Source organism: Oryx dammah, unplaced genomic scaffold (genome assembly GCF_014754425.2).
Source record: "Oryx dammah isolate SB20612 unplaced genomic scaffold, SCBI_Odam_1.1 HiC_scaffold_2, whole genome shotgun sequence".
In the NCBI taxonomy this organism is placed as follows: Eukaryota; Metazoa; Chordata; class Mammalia; order Artiodactyla; family Bovidae; genus Oryx; species Oryx dammah.
Genome location: NW_024070186.1, coordinates 175,620,624 through 175,635,030, shown reverse-complemented (window position 1 = coordinate 175,635,030; position 14,407 = coordinate 175,620,624). Strand labels below are relative to the sequence as shown.

Below are 14,407 nucleotides of genomic sequence, written 5' to 3'. Positions count from 1 at the left end.
GAAACAATCCCATTCACCACTGCAATGAAAAGAATAAAATACTTAGGAATACATTTACCTAAAGAAACAAAAGACCTATATACAAAAAACTATAAAACAATGATGAAAGAAATCAAAGATGACACAAATAGATGGAGAAATACTATGTTTGTGGATTGAAGAATCAATATAGTGAAAATGAGTTTACTACCCAAATTAATCTATAGATTAAATTTAATCCCTATAAAGCTACCAATAGTATTTTTCACAGAACCAAAACAAATAATCTCACAATTTGTATGTAAACACAAAAAAACCTCAAATAGCCAAAGCAACTTTGAGAAAGAAGAATGGAATGGGAGGAATCAACCTGCCTGACTTCAGACTATACTACAAAGCTACAGTCATCAAGACAGTATGGTACTGGCACAAAGACGCACACCTATGGACACCTTATCTTTGACAAAGGAGGCAAAATATACAATGGAGAAAACACAATCTCTTTAACAAGTGGTGCTGGGAAAACTAGTCAACTACACATAAATGAATGAAACTAGAACACTTTCTAACACCATACACAAAAATAAATCCAAAATGGATTAAAGATTTTCATGTAAGACCAGAAACTATAAAGCTCTTGGAGGAAAACATAGGCAGAACACTCTGACATAAATTACAGCAAGATTCTCTATGACCCACCTCCCAGAGTAATGGAAATAAAAACAGAAAACAACAAATGGGACATAATTAAACTTAAATGCTTTTGCACAATGAAGGAAACTATAGGCAAGGTGAAAAGGCAGCTGTCAGAATGGGAGAAAATAACAGCAAATGAAACAACTGACAAAGAATTAATCTTTAAAATATATAAGCAGTTCATGCAGCTCAATACCAGAAAAACAAAAGACCCGATCAAAAAGTGGGCCAAAGAACTAAACGGACATTTCTCCAAAGAAGACATACAGATGGCTAACAAAAGTGAAAATATGAATGAGTGTTTTAACATCACTCGTTACTAGAGAAATGCAAATCAAAACCACAATGAAGTACCATCTTATGTGGGTCAGAATGGCTGCCATCAAAAAGTCTACAAACAATAAATGCTGGAGAGGGTGTAGAGAAAAGGGAACCTTTTTACACTGTTGGTGGGAATACAAACTAGTACAGCCACTATGGAGAACAGTGTGGAGATTCCTTTAAAAAACTGGAAACAGAACTGCCATATGACCCAGCAATTCCACTGCTGGGCATACACACCAAAGAAACCAGAATTGAAAGAAACACATGAACCCCAATGTACATTGCAGCACTGTTTACAATAGCTGGGACATGGAAGCAACCTAGATGTCCATTGGCAGAGAATGGATAAGGAAGCTGTGGTACATATACACAATGGAATATTACTCAGCTATAAAAAAAGAATGCATTTGAGTCAGTTCTAATGAGGTGGTTGAAACTGGAGCCTATTATATGGAGTGAAGTGAAACAGAAACACTAATACAGTATATTAACACTGTATATATGTAATTTATATGGAATATTTATGGGATTTATAAAGACAGTAATGACGACCCTATCTGTAAGACAGCAAAAGAGACACAGATGTAAAGAACAGAGATTTGGACTATGTGGGAGAAGGCGAGGGTGGGATAATTCGAGAGAATAACATTGAAACATGTATATTACCATATGTAAAACAGATGACCAGTGCAAGTTTGATGCATGAAGCAGGGCACTCAAAGCTGGGTCAACCCAGAGTGATGGGGTAGGGAGGGATGTGTGAGGAGGGTTCAGGATGAGAGGACACATATTCACCCATGGCTGATTCATGTTGATGTTTGGCAAAAACCACCACAATATTGTAAAGTAATTAGCCTCCAATTAAAATAAATAAATAAGTAAATTATTTTAAATTTTTAAAAAAGGAAAAAAAAAAGACAGTCTGGTAGTTCCTTAAAAGGATAAACAGAGTTACCATAGGATTTGGTAGGTATATACCCTTCGCTACATACTTATGAAAAATGAAAACATGTACCCATGCAAGAACTTTCATCTGGATGTAGCATTATTCACAACAGCCCCGAAGTATAAACAACTCAAATGTCATCAACTGATGACTGGATAAATAAAATGTATAAACATACATGGAATATCATTAGAATGAAAATAAATGATATAATAATACATGCTACAACATGGATAAACCATGAAAATTTTATGCTAAGCTAAAAAAAACAGTTACAAAAGACCACATATTGTGTGATTCCATTTATATTGACAATAGGTAAATCTATTAACAGAGAGTAACTAGTAGTTGCCTTGGGCTAAAGGGCATTGCAGGAAATGATAGTACAAGGTTTCTTTTGGGGTGATGAAAGTGTTCTAAACTGATTGTGGCAATAGTTGACGAAATCTGCAAACATACTAAAAGCTATTGAAATTGTATACTTTAAATGGGTGAACTGTATGATAGGTTAATTATATCTTAATAGGGCTTTATTTTTTTTTTAAGAAATTATAACATTACTGCCGTGATTAAGAGGTAATAAATAAAAGAATTTTTATTAAAGTCTTACTACATAACTGACCAAGGCTCTGAGCCTAGACCTATTTATTAAAGAAAATGGAGGTGGGGGTGGGTGGGAGGAAGATTAGAAGTACTAGAGGAGTGTTAAAATGTTAAAGACATTGACTTCATACACTAAAAAGGAATGAAAGAAAAATAAAAAAGGACTATTTTTTTATTCCCACAAAATATTTCAATGTTATTTAAGGTCATGTTCATGTACTACGTAAAATCAGTGACAGTATACATCCTACACTTTAGGAAACATTGCACTTAAAGTATTTCCTCTTTAATAGAGGATGGAATAAGTCACTTGGAAAGCAGTCCATAAAAACAAACTTTCAACAGTAATATTTTTAAACAAACTGACAGACATTCTTCCATTGTTGCCAACACCGGATAAAATCTATACCAACCTTGTAATGGAAAGTGATATGTTTTCATTTCCTCCTTTGTGAGAAGGCATCTAGTCAAGCCCACTTTCTTAGAGCCATACTTTTGAATGATGGGGTCTTTCTGCAAGTTGATGCTAACTTTTGGGCTAGCAAAATGTAAAGACCCTGAAACAAAGACAATCACATATATGTTATAAAGTGTGTTTATAAGACTTCAGAGGACATGTCTTTTAATGATGTATAGATCAAAAGGTTTATAAGGCCCAGTCCCAACTTTAAAGGAGCTTGCATTCTAATATATTTACAGAAGCACAAAGCAAAAATAACTCTCAAATGAGTTGTAACAATAAAAGCTATAAAAGGGAAAGGGAGAATACACTGGCTGAGATAGTCAGAAATGGTTCAAGAGAGGAAAAGACTAGCTGAGTCTAGTCTTAAAGGGCAGAATTCAGATATTTGCTGTATTAAACTAGCCTGTTAATGATGGACAGGGAAACCTGACATACTGCAGTCCATGGGGATGCAAAGACTCAGACATGACTGAGCAACTAAACTGAACTGAAAGTAGTCTGTTACAGTGTCTGCCACTCCTAATAAGTCTACTGCACCCCTAACCACTTGTTCAAACACAAGCCTGTTCTTTAAGAAGCAGCAGTTATTGATTGGATTAAGAGTGGGGACCTGGCTAAAGAGAGAGCCAACTATAAACTGACCAGTAATTTGGTATTCCTTGCCATGCTCAAAAGGGATAAGGGTATCAGCTAAGCTGATCAGCTTTCTTGCTTCCAAAATTGAACTAGAAATACAGAGAACAGACTGGTTAGAACAGACAATAAAGAAGCTAAGATGCCATGAAAAGGATAAAGAAAAGGTCTTCACCAGAGGCACTTAGATTCTTGATGTCTTTCTAGTCCATAGGCATCCTTCAAATAATATCCTCTCACTTAAGGTGGCCTAAATGGGTATCTGGTCCTGGCAACCCAAAGAGCCAAAATATCAGAAATAAGAAAAGAGGGCATTCCAAGTAAGAGAAATGTATAAACCAAACTTGGTAAGGTAATGACTAGACAAGTCAGGGAGGACAAAAGATCTTTGTAGAAGAGCAGTATAAGAAACAAGTTGAAAGAAGAGGGAAAAAGTGAACTGTAGACCACTATGAATTTCAGGTTCAAGAGTTTGGACTTATGGAGCAACAGAAAGCTCCTGAGAAGGGAAGTGGCATAACCAAACACTACTTTAAGAAAGATCAGTCTCAAAGATACGTAGAAAATGTAGTAGAGAGAAAAATGACTTTGCAATAATTCTGGCAAAAAAAAAGTCTGGATTAAGATGGTGGAGGGATGGAAGAAAAAGGATAAAAGAAACATTACAGAAGAAAAACTGATAAAGCATAGTGACAGAATAATTCAGTTCAGTCAACAAAATATTTACTGAGTACTTATTATATGCCTGGAATTGCTCTACCCAGTAGATTCCCCAATGAACAAAATCAACAAATTCTCCTAAATTCTAGTTGAGAAGATGTACAACAAACAAATACATAATATATCAGGTAAGGATAAGGTAAAGGAGGAAAGGGAGTGCTAGGGCAGGAAAAGGGTTAATGTCATATATTTTATAATCAGGGAAGGTCTCTTATAAAGTAACATTTGAATAGAGATTCTTAATAGCAAAGGGAATGAGTCATGCAGATTGGGAATGAGGAGCCAAAATAAAAGAAATTCTAAAATTCAAAACTGGTGTCTTAGAGAAAAACAACACTAACAGGAAAGAGGATTTGAAGGTGGAAGTCTATTATTTAAGGATGAAAAAAAATGCTTTTAATTATGCTACAACTGAGGGTACAATGGAGTATCCAGGTAGCAACATCCCGCAGGCAGCTGAGAAAATGTAGGCCTGGAATTTGGGACATCAAAGCTAAAGATGCGGGAGTTACCCCCAGAAAAGGTGGGTAAACTGGAGAAGAATAGATAAATATTTCAAAGAAAGACTAAAGTGAAGAAAGATCAAAGTGCTATGACTTTGGACTATAACTTAAGGACTTCGATATTTAGGTTGGGAAACTGAAGCAAAATCCTTAGGACAGAGAATTAGCTATAACCCTCTAGTTCCTCAATGCTTACAGAATAAACCCAAAATTCTTAGCATGGCATTTACAGCCTGCAAAACATTTAAACCTACCTCTAAGCCTCATCTCTCACTACTACATCCTCTCTTATTCCATCTCCACCCCTAATCACCCTCAACAATCCATATTCTTCAGTCACATCAATTTCTTTTTTCAGATTACACCCTTTCTTTTACAACTCAATGCTTTTACATGAGTTTTGAATCTCATAATGACTACTCTGTGATTCACTCAAATATGTCAAAACACAGTAGATGTCAAATTAAATGCAGTTGCAGGTCTGATATGGACATCTATTAGAAAGAAGGAAAGGGGAACAATGCACAGATAGGAAGTTAGATGCTTTTGAGCTAGAAGATAATAGAAAACACAGTGATGGAGAATATGGAAAGGAATCATTGGTTTTTCCTCACCACTTTTTCATGTTCCCTCAGTGCAACTATTCAATAATTTAAATTATTTCTGAATATACATACAAAAAGCATTATTGAACAATACTTACCTTACTATCTGCAATGAACTGTTAAGGTCTATTCCATCACTCACCTCCTTGCCCCTCAAAAGACAAGGTCAGCTGTAACTTGCTAATGGGACACAACCCAGTCTGAAAAACACTGCTATTGTGGATGTTTATACCCTAGCTGGCCAGCATCTAAACTTGTCTATTCCCCATTTTGAGTAGTATTAGTGAGCATCCCCTCATTAGTAAGAGGTAAGATCTTCCTTCCCATTTGTACACTTGTATGTACAAAGACCCAGGGACAGTTTAAAAATGATTCACAGTGATTCATAAGAATCTACTGTCAGTGATAACCAGGGAATATACTTTTCTTTTTCCTTAAAAACACACACACACAAAATTGCTTTTCTGCTTAATTTAATTGGAATTGAGTTTTGTTGTTTGCAAAAATAAACTTGACTGATAAACCTACTTGTAAGCATATCCAAGGGCTTCCCCAGTGGCTCAGCAGCAATGAATCTGCCTGCAGATGTGGCAGGTACCAGGGGGTTCAATCCCTGGGTCAGGAAGATCCCCCTAGAGAAGGAAATGGCAACCTACTCCAGTATTCCTGCCTGACAAATCCATGGACAGAGGAGCCTGGTGGGCTACAGTCTATGGAGAGGCAAAGAGTCAGACATGACTTAGTGACTAAGGAACAACAGCATATCCATATGAGCAGATCATCAAACCAAAGTCATAATCATACCTTCCATTGCTTTGGGCAGATTCCCAATTATCTGTTTCTTTTGCAGCCCGATGATATCAGCTAGGAAATCAGATGAAGGGGGAGGCAAGCGGAATTTCTAAAAATACATAACAGGCTTTTACAAGAACGTTTGAAAGCAGTTAAAATACTGTCAAAGGTCTAGACTCAGTGCTATGCTATGTAGACTCAGCTCAGCGCTATGAAAAATCTGGACCTTAACTGTTTGCATTGTAAAATGAGAACTGTTTCCTTAATGTGTAAAAATGACTGAATAAGTGAAATACCATTTATCCTACTCTAGCAATTTTCTTTGCTTCCATGACTACACATTATACTAAAGAAACAAACATTAAAAAACTTGTAACTCAGAAAAGCAAAGTACCCTTTATTTTTCAAAGCACTTTCATATGCATTACTTTAGTGGATAATATGCCAGGTAAAAATGACACAGAAAAGCAATGATTGAGAGTTCAAGCCTCAGGCTCACCTGGGCTTAAATTCCAGCTCAACCACTTACTAGCTGTAACTTGGACGCATTACTCAGTTTCCTTACGAATAAAATGGAAATTTTAAAAAGTATCTCTTATAAGACTATTTTGAGAATTAAAGATGATGCATGCTAAGTATGAGGAATAAAGGGCTGAGCACATAAGTAGTATTCAACAAATTAAAGCAGAAAAGAAAATGAAGACCCAAGGAGAATTAGGTTAGGCCTAACAAATTCAAATGCTCTCCAGGGTAAATAGATGAAACAGTCTGATAAAGAATGGAGGAGGCTATGGGAAAATGAAGAGTACATGCCCTTTCTAAAGAAGACAGCTGCTATTCAGCTCCAGATACTGTTTTAAGGGAACTCAATCTTGTGATATTGTCAAGAGAGGCCAAGAAATATGGATTTTATATAAATTTTATAATTTTCAAAAACACCAATGCCCAAAATATGTGACAATGTCAACTACAATCTGGGAACTATAGATTACAGCCTGGGAACTATAGATTGCAATCTGAGATTTTGCCTAGGTAACCAAAAGAAAAAATCAGAGACAAATCTAATCCCAACACAAGGTATCAATCGTAGCCTTTTTAGCTTTCTACAACTTCTACTTCTTGTTCAATCAGGCTGCCAAGCAGCACAATTTGAAATATATGCACTAGTCTCGAAGTGTGAGAACCTGACTCAAGTCCAGATAAAAAGTTTTCTTGACTTACATGTTTGAATGCCTTTCGGAGAAATCCAAATTCCAAATAGAACTTGTAAAAGTGTAGCTGACTCAATCCCTGCAGTATAAAAACCACCACATTTTTCAGGTGGTTTTGGTGAAAAAGCTGGCACCAGCTGTTGAAAAATCAAACCAATACAGCTAAGACTGAAACTTTTAAGTCAGTTACAGGCATTCAGAAGGGAAGTGTGAAAAAAGCACTGAGCAACAGCTATCAGAGTTTATCACTGCTCATTGACTGCCTGGAAATGAAGAACAGCTATTACAGCACAGAATTTAAACAAAGATCTCTTGAGGTAATTATTTATTTCATTCAAATCAAGTAGAATACCAAGTGAAACGCAATGAATTCAAATCCAAAATCTTATTAAGATGTGTTTTAAACTAGAACTAATTAAGCTCAATTTACAAAGGTGTACCTTCAACATCCTAATCTGCTCTCTAATCCTTTCTAAGCAAGTAATAAGTACATGACTGGCTTCAAGAAAGCCAGTTTTAGATAAAGTGACAGAGCAATGGCAGTATCTGTTAATGCAGAGAGGGTTTTTGAGGTATTTAGCTACCCAACGCCCAGACAGAAGTATACATCTGAAAATCTCTCTATTGGTACATACACAAACACAATTTTCATTAGACATTTAATAATGGCACTAAGGATACCAAAACAGTCATATTCTCTTTGCCCTTGATTTGTAAAGAAGAAAAAAGATTGGAATTCTTAATATATGATGTTATTTCAATCAGGTCTCCATCAGAGGTTATAAACTAAAATACCTATAGCAGCCAAACAGATAATATAAATAAGGGAAGCAGGCCAGGCGGGACATTGAAGTATACATCTACAATGAGAGGCCAATATTCATAGGGACAGTTGCCAGAATTTTTTCAAGAAATATGGATTTTTACAAAGGAATTTCCAATTTAAATTGTTGGTAATTTTGTTTTAAAAATTAGGACATTCTGGGTGGGCAAATAAAAAATGTCAGGCAGGTATGGTTCCCTAGATACAAATTTGAAACCTCAGGTCTATATCCATCTCAAGTTCATCTCATACCTGGGTTTAGGAAAACTGGATTTACCCAGAACTGCATACTTCAGCAATTCACATAGCTGGCCATGGGTTACTTCACAGTTTTCAGCAAATAAAGTAGTAGATAATCGAGCTTTCTGCAAAAGTAAATCAAGGCATGACAGATTATGTTTATAAACAACAGCAACAAAAACAAGGCAAATTTTAAAATACTCTAGTTTCTTATTTTACCATAATATAAACATAAGGAGGGTTCTAATTAATTAGAAATGAAGGTCTAAAACAACCTGTGATATGACAGTATTAAGATATTTAATAAACACTGATACAGAACCTTAATTATAGATATCCCTAGCTTGTTATGTGCTAGTAATAGCAGGATGAATAAAATATGCTGTTAAGAAGCCCATTCTACCAGGGTGAAAAAATGCAGAAACAGGTAATTCCTATTTAAGATATAGGTGCTGTTCTAAAGATAAAGGAGAAAAGAGGCTAAAACTAACTGTCTTAGGGGGTTGGAGAATTTTAGAGACAGCATAACTGAGATGAAAATAATGGAACTGGACCTTGAAAGTAATGAGTCAGCCAGGTAGGAGGAAACATTGTGCCTAAATACGTAGTTTGGTTTGGCTGGAGCCAAGACTGCCTGTTTCGTAGAGCAATGGAGATATGAGAGGAAAGTGAAGTTGGAGTCAGATCATAGAAGACCAATGTGGCCTAAACAAAGGAGTCAGACTTTAAGCCTCTCCTTAAAACAGCTTTGTACTTACATAAAGTTATTTAAGTTATTCATGCTTGTTAAAAAAGAGATAATAGAGAAGAGTAAAACTGACAATAGATAGGTGAAAATAAGTCACCTGTACTTGTACAATTCAAGTACAACTCATATCATTTTTCTTTTGGTCTGAGAGGCCTCAGAGTAACAGTGGTTAGGAGTTTAAGCCCCGGAGTTCCACTACCTAAGGTCAAATACCAAGCTCTACCATTCTAAGTACCATAAGATGTTAAGAGGTTAGGGACAAGTACTTTGATCTAAGACTAAGGTTTTTTAATTTACAGAATAATTATAATTCTACCTTATGAGATTATTGGGAAAACCAACAGGTAATGTACTGAGGCAAGAGTAATGTACTGAAGCCAGTGCCCAACACACCCTAAGATAAGTAAACACCAGATATTATTCTTGCTATTTTCCCATGAGACTATTTAAAGCTAATGCTGAGCACTTACCCACTTCTTACCCACATCTATTAAATCATTTAATTCTTTGTAAGTGGGCACTACTATTAACCCCATTTTACAAATAAAGAAATGGAGGAACGACGGATAAGTGCAGAACCAAAATCAGAATGCAGGCTCCAAAGCTCAAACTCTTTTCAGCTCTACTGTCCCCAAGGGATTACAGTTTACATTGTTTTGTAACCAACTCCCTCCACCACAAAACACAAAAAACAAAAAACCCCGGGGAAGGAGTTCCCTGGCAGTCTAGTGGTTAGGATTTGGCACACTGTAATTGCTATAGCTCAGGGTTCAATCCCTGGTAAGGGAAAAGAAATCCTGCAAGCCGCTTGGTGGTGGGTGGGGCTGGAAATCTGTAAATATCTTTCCATAGCTGTTAAATACAACAAACGTCAATTTTAATAGTCCACTCTCTCAATTCACCTAAAAACTTACAGCTTACCTAAAAAAAATTCCCTATTGATGACACTTGTTTAAATTATAAACAATATTATGATGAGGATCCTTGTATAGACATCCTTGCACACCTATTTTCTCAGGATAAATTCCTGGTCAAATAATCATGTACATTGTACAGGAGACAGAGATCAAGACTATGCCCGTGGAAAAGAAATGCAAAAAAGCAAAATGGCTGTCTGGGGAGGCCTTACAAATAGCTGTGAAAAGAAGAGAAGCAAAAAGCAAAGGAGAAAAGGCAAGATATAAGCATCTGAATGCAGAGTTCCAAAGAATAGCAAGGAGAGATAAGAAAGCCTTCCTCAGCGATCAATGCAAAGAAATAGAGGAAAACAACAGAATGGGAAAGACAAGAGATCTCTTCAAGAAAATTAGAGATACCAAGGGAACATTTCATGCAAAGATGGACTCGATAAAGGACAGAAATGGTATGGACCTAACAGAAGCAGAAGATATTAAGAAGAGGTGGCAAGAATACACAGAAGAACTGTACAAAAAAGATCTTCACGACCAACATAATCACGTTGGTATGATCACTCACCTAGAGCCAGACATCCTGGAATGTGAAGTCAAGCGGGCCTTAGAAAGCATCACTACGAACAAAGCTAGTGAAGGTGATGGAATTCCAGTCGAGCTATTTCAAATCCTGAAAGATGATACTGTGAAAGTACTGCACTCAATATGCCAGCAAATTTGGAAAACTCAGCAGTGGCCACAGGACTGGAAAAGGTCAGTTTTCATTCCAATCCCAAAGAAAGGCAATACCAAAGAATGCTCAAACTACCGCACAATTGCACTCATCTCACACACTAGTAAAGTAATGCTCAAAATTCTCTAAGCTAGGCTTCAGCAATACATGAACCATGAACTTCCTGATGTTCAAGCTGGTTTTAGAAAAAGCAGAGGAGCCAGAGATCAAATTGCCAACATCTGCTGGATCATGGAAAAAGCAATAGAGTTCCAGAAAAACACCTACTTCTGCTTCTTTGACTATGCCAAAGCCTTTTACTGTGTGGATCACAACAAACTGCGGAAAATTCTTAAAGAGATGTGAATACCAGACCACCTTACCTGCCTCCTGAGAAACCTGTATGCAGGACAAGAAGCAATAGTTAGAATCGGACACGGAACAATGGACTGCTTCAAAACTGGGAAAGGAGTACGTCAAAGGCTGTATATTGTTATGCTGCTTATTTAACTCATATGCAGAGTACATCATGAGAAGTGCCAGCCTGGGTGACTCACAAGCTGGAATCAAGATTGCTGGGAGAAATACCAACAACCTCAGATATGCAGATGATACCACTTTAATGTCAGAAAACGGAAAGGAACTAAAGAGCCTCTTGATGAAAATGAAAGAGGAGAATGAAAAAGCTTGCTGAAAACTCTGCATTCCAAATACAAAGATCTTGGCATCCAGTCCCATCACTTCATGGCAAATAGATGGGGAAAAATGGAAACAGTGACAAATGTTATTTTCTTGGGCTCCAAAATCACTGTGAATGGGACAGCAGCCATGAAATTAAGATGCTTGCTCCTTGAAAGAAAAGCTGTAACAAACCTAGACAGTGTATTAAAAAGCAAAGACATCACTTTGCCAACAAAGATTTGTATAGTCTAAGCTATGGTTTTTCTAGCAGTCATGTATGGATGTGAAAGCTGGACCATAAAGAAGGCTGCATGCAGGCTGAATGCCCAAGAGTTGTTGCTTTCGAACTGTGGTGCTGAAGAAGATTCTTGAGAGACCCCTGGAAAGCAAGGAGACCAATCCAGTCAATCCTAAAGGAAATCAACCCTGAATATTCACTGGAAGGACTGATGCTGAAGCTCCAATATTTTGGCTACCTGATGCAAAGAGCCAACTCATTGGAAAAGACCCTGATGCTGGGAAAGAGTGAGGGCAAGAGAAGGGAGCAACAGAGGAAGAAATGGTTGGGTGGCATCTCTGACTCAATGGACATGAGTTTGAGCAAACTCAAGGAATTAGCAAAGGACAGAGACTCCTGGCATGCTGCAGTTCATGGGGTCACAAAGAGTTGGACATGACTTAGTGACTGAACAAGGGTTAGGAAACCAGAATATACATTGCAGGACAGTGGCCCAGTGTGAAGTGTCAAAGCCTGAGCAGTATGAGGAGGAGAGCAGTGAAGCTGGCATCAGATGTAAGAAATTGTTTAGGGTAAGGAGGGCACCAGTCCCAAGGGACAAATAGTAGTGTCACTGAATTCAGAGCCTGAAAAGGGTATGTGCAGGCATCCACCATGTGAGTAGCTTGTCACAGTAGCAATGAAGTATTCACAATGGAGAGTGACCTGGTACGTTATGCAGAATGACCAGAGCCTAATCTGGGTGAGGAGGGTGTGAGGGTATGAGGCAATGGCAGGAAGAGGGGACCAAATCAAATATATTTGAAGGTAACAAGAGTCAAATTTTTCAGCTATATAAGGAAGTTATAAATATGAAAAGGGAGACAACTAGAATGAACTCAGTGGAATTGGACTGGAAGCAAAGATTCTGATATGAATTGACAGTTTTTCAATATGTACAGATATATCTATATATATAAAAGTATTTTAATGTAAACATATGTATGTGTGTATAGGTTTCTTAGCTCTCATTTGGAATATTGACATCCCAACAGCAATCTGATGCTGGTGTTGGGAGGGATTGGGGGCAGGAGGAGAAGGGGACGACCCAGGATGAGATGGCTGGATGGCATCACTGACTCGATGGACGTGAGTCTGAGTGAACTCCGGGAGTTGGTGATGGACAGGGAGGCCTGGTGTTCGCAAAGAGTCGGACACGACAGAGCAACTGAACTGAACAGCAATCAGCATATCTAGCACCCAGATCTTGAATTTCTAAATGTCATTCTCCACTAAAAAGAACCAAGTCTCCTCAGAGAGATGGCTGATTTCAGAGCTAAGACAGGGGAAGCACAGAAGAGTCTAAATATCTTTTTGTGCCAGAAAAATAAGGAAATGCTCAAGAATGATCAGGTCCATGTCAAAGGGACACAGAAGCTAGCTTAATGACCAAATCTGGGATATTTTGAGCACCAAAATAAATATAGTAATGAGTTATAATTAATTGAATAAAATAAGTATCCACAAATTCATACTAATAAAAAATGAATAAACTGAAAGTTTAATGAGGAAGCATCTCCCCACAAAATAACAGAAAAAGAGCAACTTTAGAGAAATTTAGCACATACTTTCTTAATCAAATTATCATGGTTCAGTACTGCGACAAGTCAAATTAGGGTACAACCTGATAAAATACAAGAGAATATAGTATCACTTCTGTGACATTCCTGTCAAAGATGTATAACCTGAATCTAATAATGAGAAAACAAACCTAACTTGAGGGACATTCTGACATTCTACAAAATAACTGGTACAGGTTCTTCAAAGGTAGTAAAGCCACAAATGTCAAAGACTGAACAATTGTTTGCATCGAAGGCAACATAACAACTAAAGTAACACATTTATTCTAAACTATCTTATTGCTAAACGGGACGTTATTGGAACTGGAGAAACCTGAATGGGATCTGAGAATTAGATGGTAGCATATATCCATGTTATTTCCTGATTTTGCTGGTTGCATTTTAGTTATGTAGATATTAGAAAATATGTAAACACTAAAATATGTGGGTGGATAAAAGTTTCTGATACTGTCCTCGCAAATTTTAAGTTTGAGACGGTTTCAAAACAAAGTGATGAGATTGTCAACTTCCTTCAACTTTCTACCACGTTAACCTTTAAAAAAAATTATTGTTTTGCCAATCTGATAGGCTCCCCCAAAAGGAATCGCATTTTAAAAGACTTCATAGCACTAATTCCCTTACTATTGTTTATCTTCTCTCTCCACTAGAAAGGTAGCAGCGATCTTTGTTTACTCACTAATGTTCCCCAAGTGCCTAGAAAGACAATAGAAATCTGATGAGTATGGGGATGAATGCCACAGAATGCTCAAGAAATGATAGATTATCAGCCTTATTATTCCATTACTGGAATGTAAACCGCACGGGGGCAGGAAATTTTGTGCTTTTATGCACTGGTGCAGAACCTAAAACAATTCCTGCACACGGAAGACTTAAAAATATTTGTTGAACATTCTTCTCGCGTGCCAGGCACAATACCGGTTTTAAACCGCCAATACCAGCCCCAAAGTAAATGGTATTGTA

General features: G+C 37.2%; 1 protein-coding gene across 2 annotated transcripts in view; it reads right to left on the bottom strand.

The window, feature by feature from the left end:
• The window catches only part of REXO5 (RNA exonuclease 5), a 57,735-nt gene that overhangs the window by 42,934 nt on the left and 394 nt on the right, over nucleotides 1-14,407 (bottom strand). For both annotated transcript variants that reach the window (XM_040257181.1, XM_040257187.1), the window contains exons 2-5: nucleotides 8,551-8,663; nucleotides 7,486-7,612; nucleotides 6,277-6,373; nucleotides 2,962-3,105 (exon numbers count right to left, since the gene is read on the bottom strand). In XM_040257181.1, coding sequence (XP_040113115.1) covers nucleotides 2,962-3,105; nucleotides 6,277-6,373; nucleotides 7,486-7,612; nucleotides 8,551-8,663 — 481 coding nt within the window. The remainder of the gene's footprint in view (nucleotides 1-2,961; nucleotides 3,106-6,276; nucleotides 6,374-7,485; nucleotides 7,613-8,550; nucleotides 8,664-14,407) is intronic.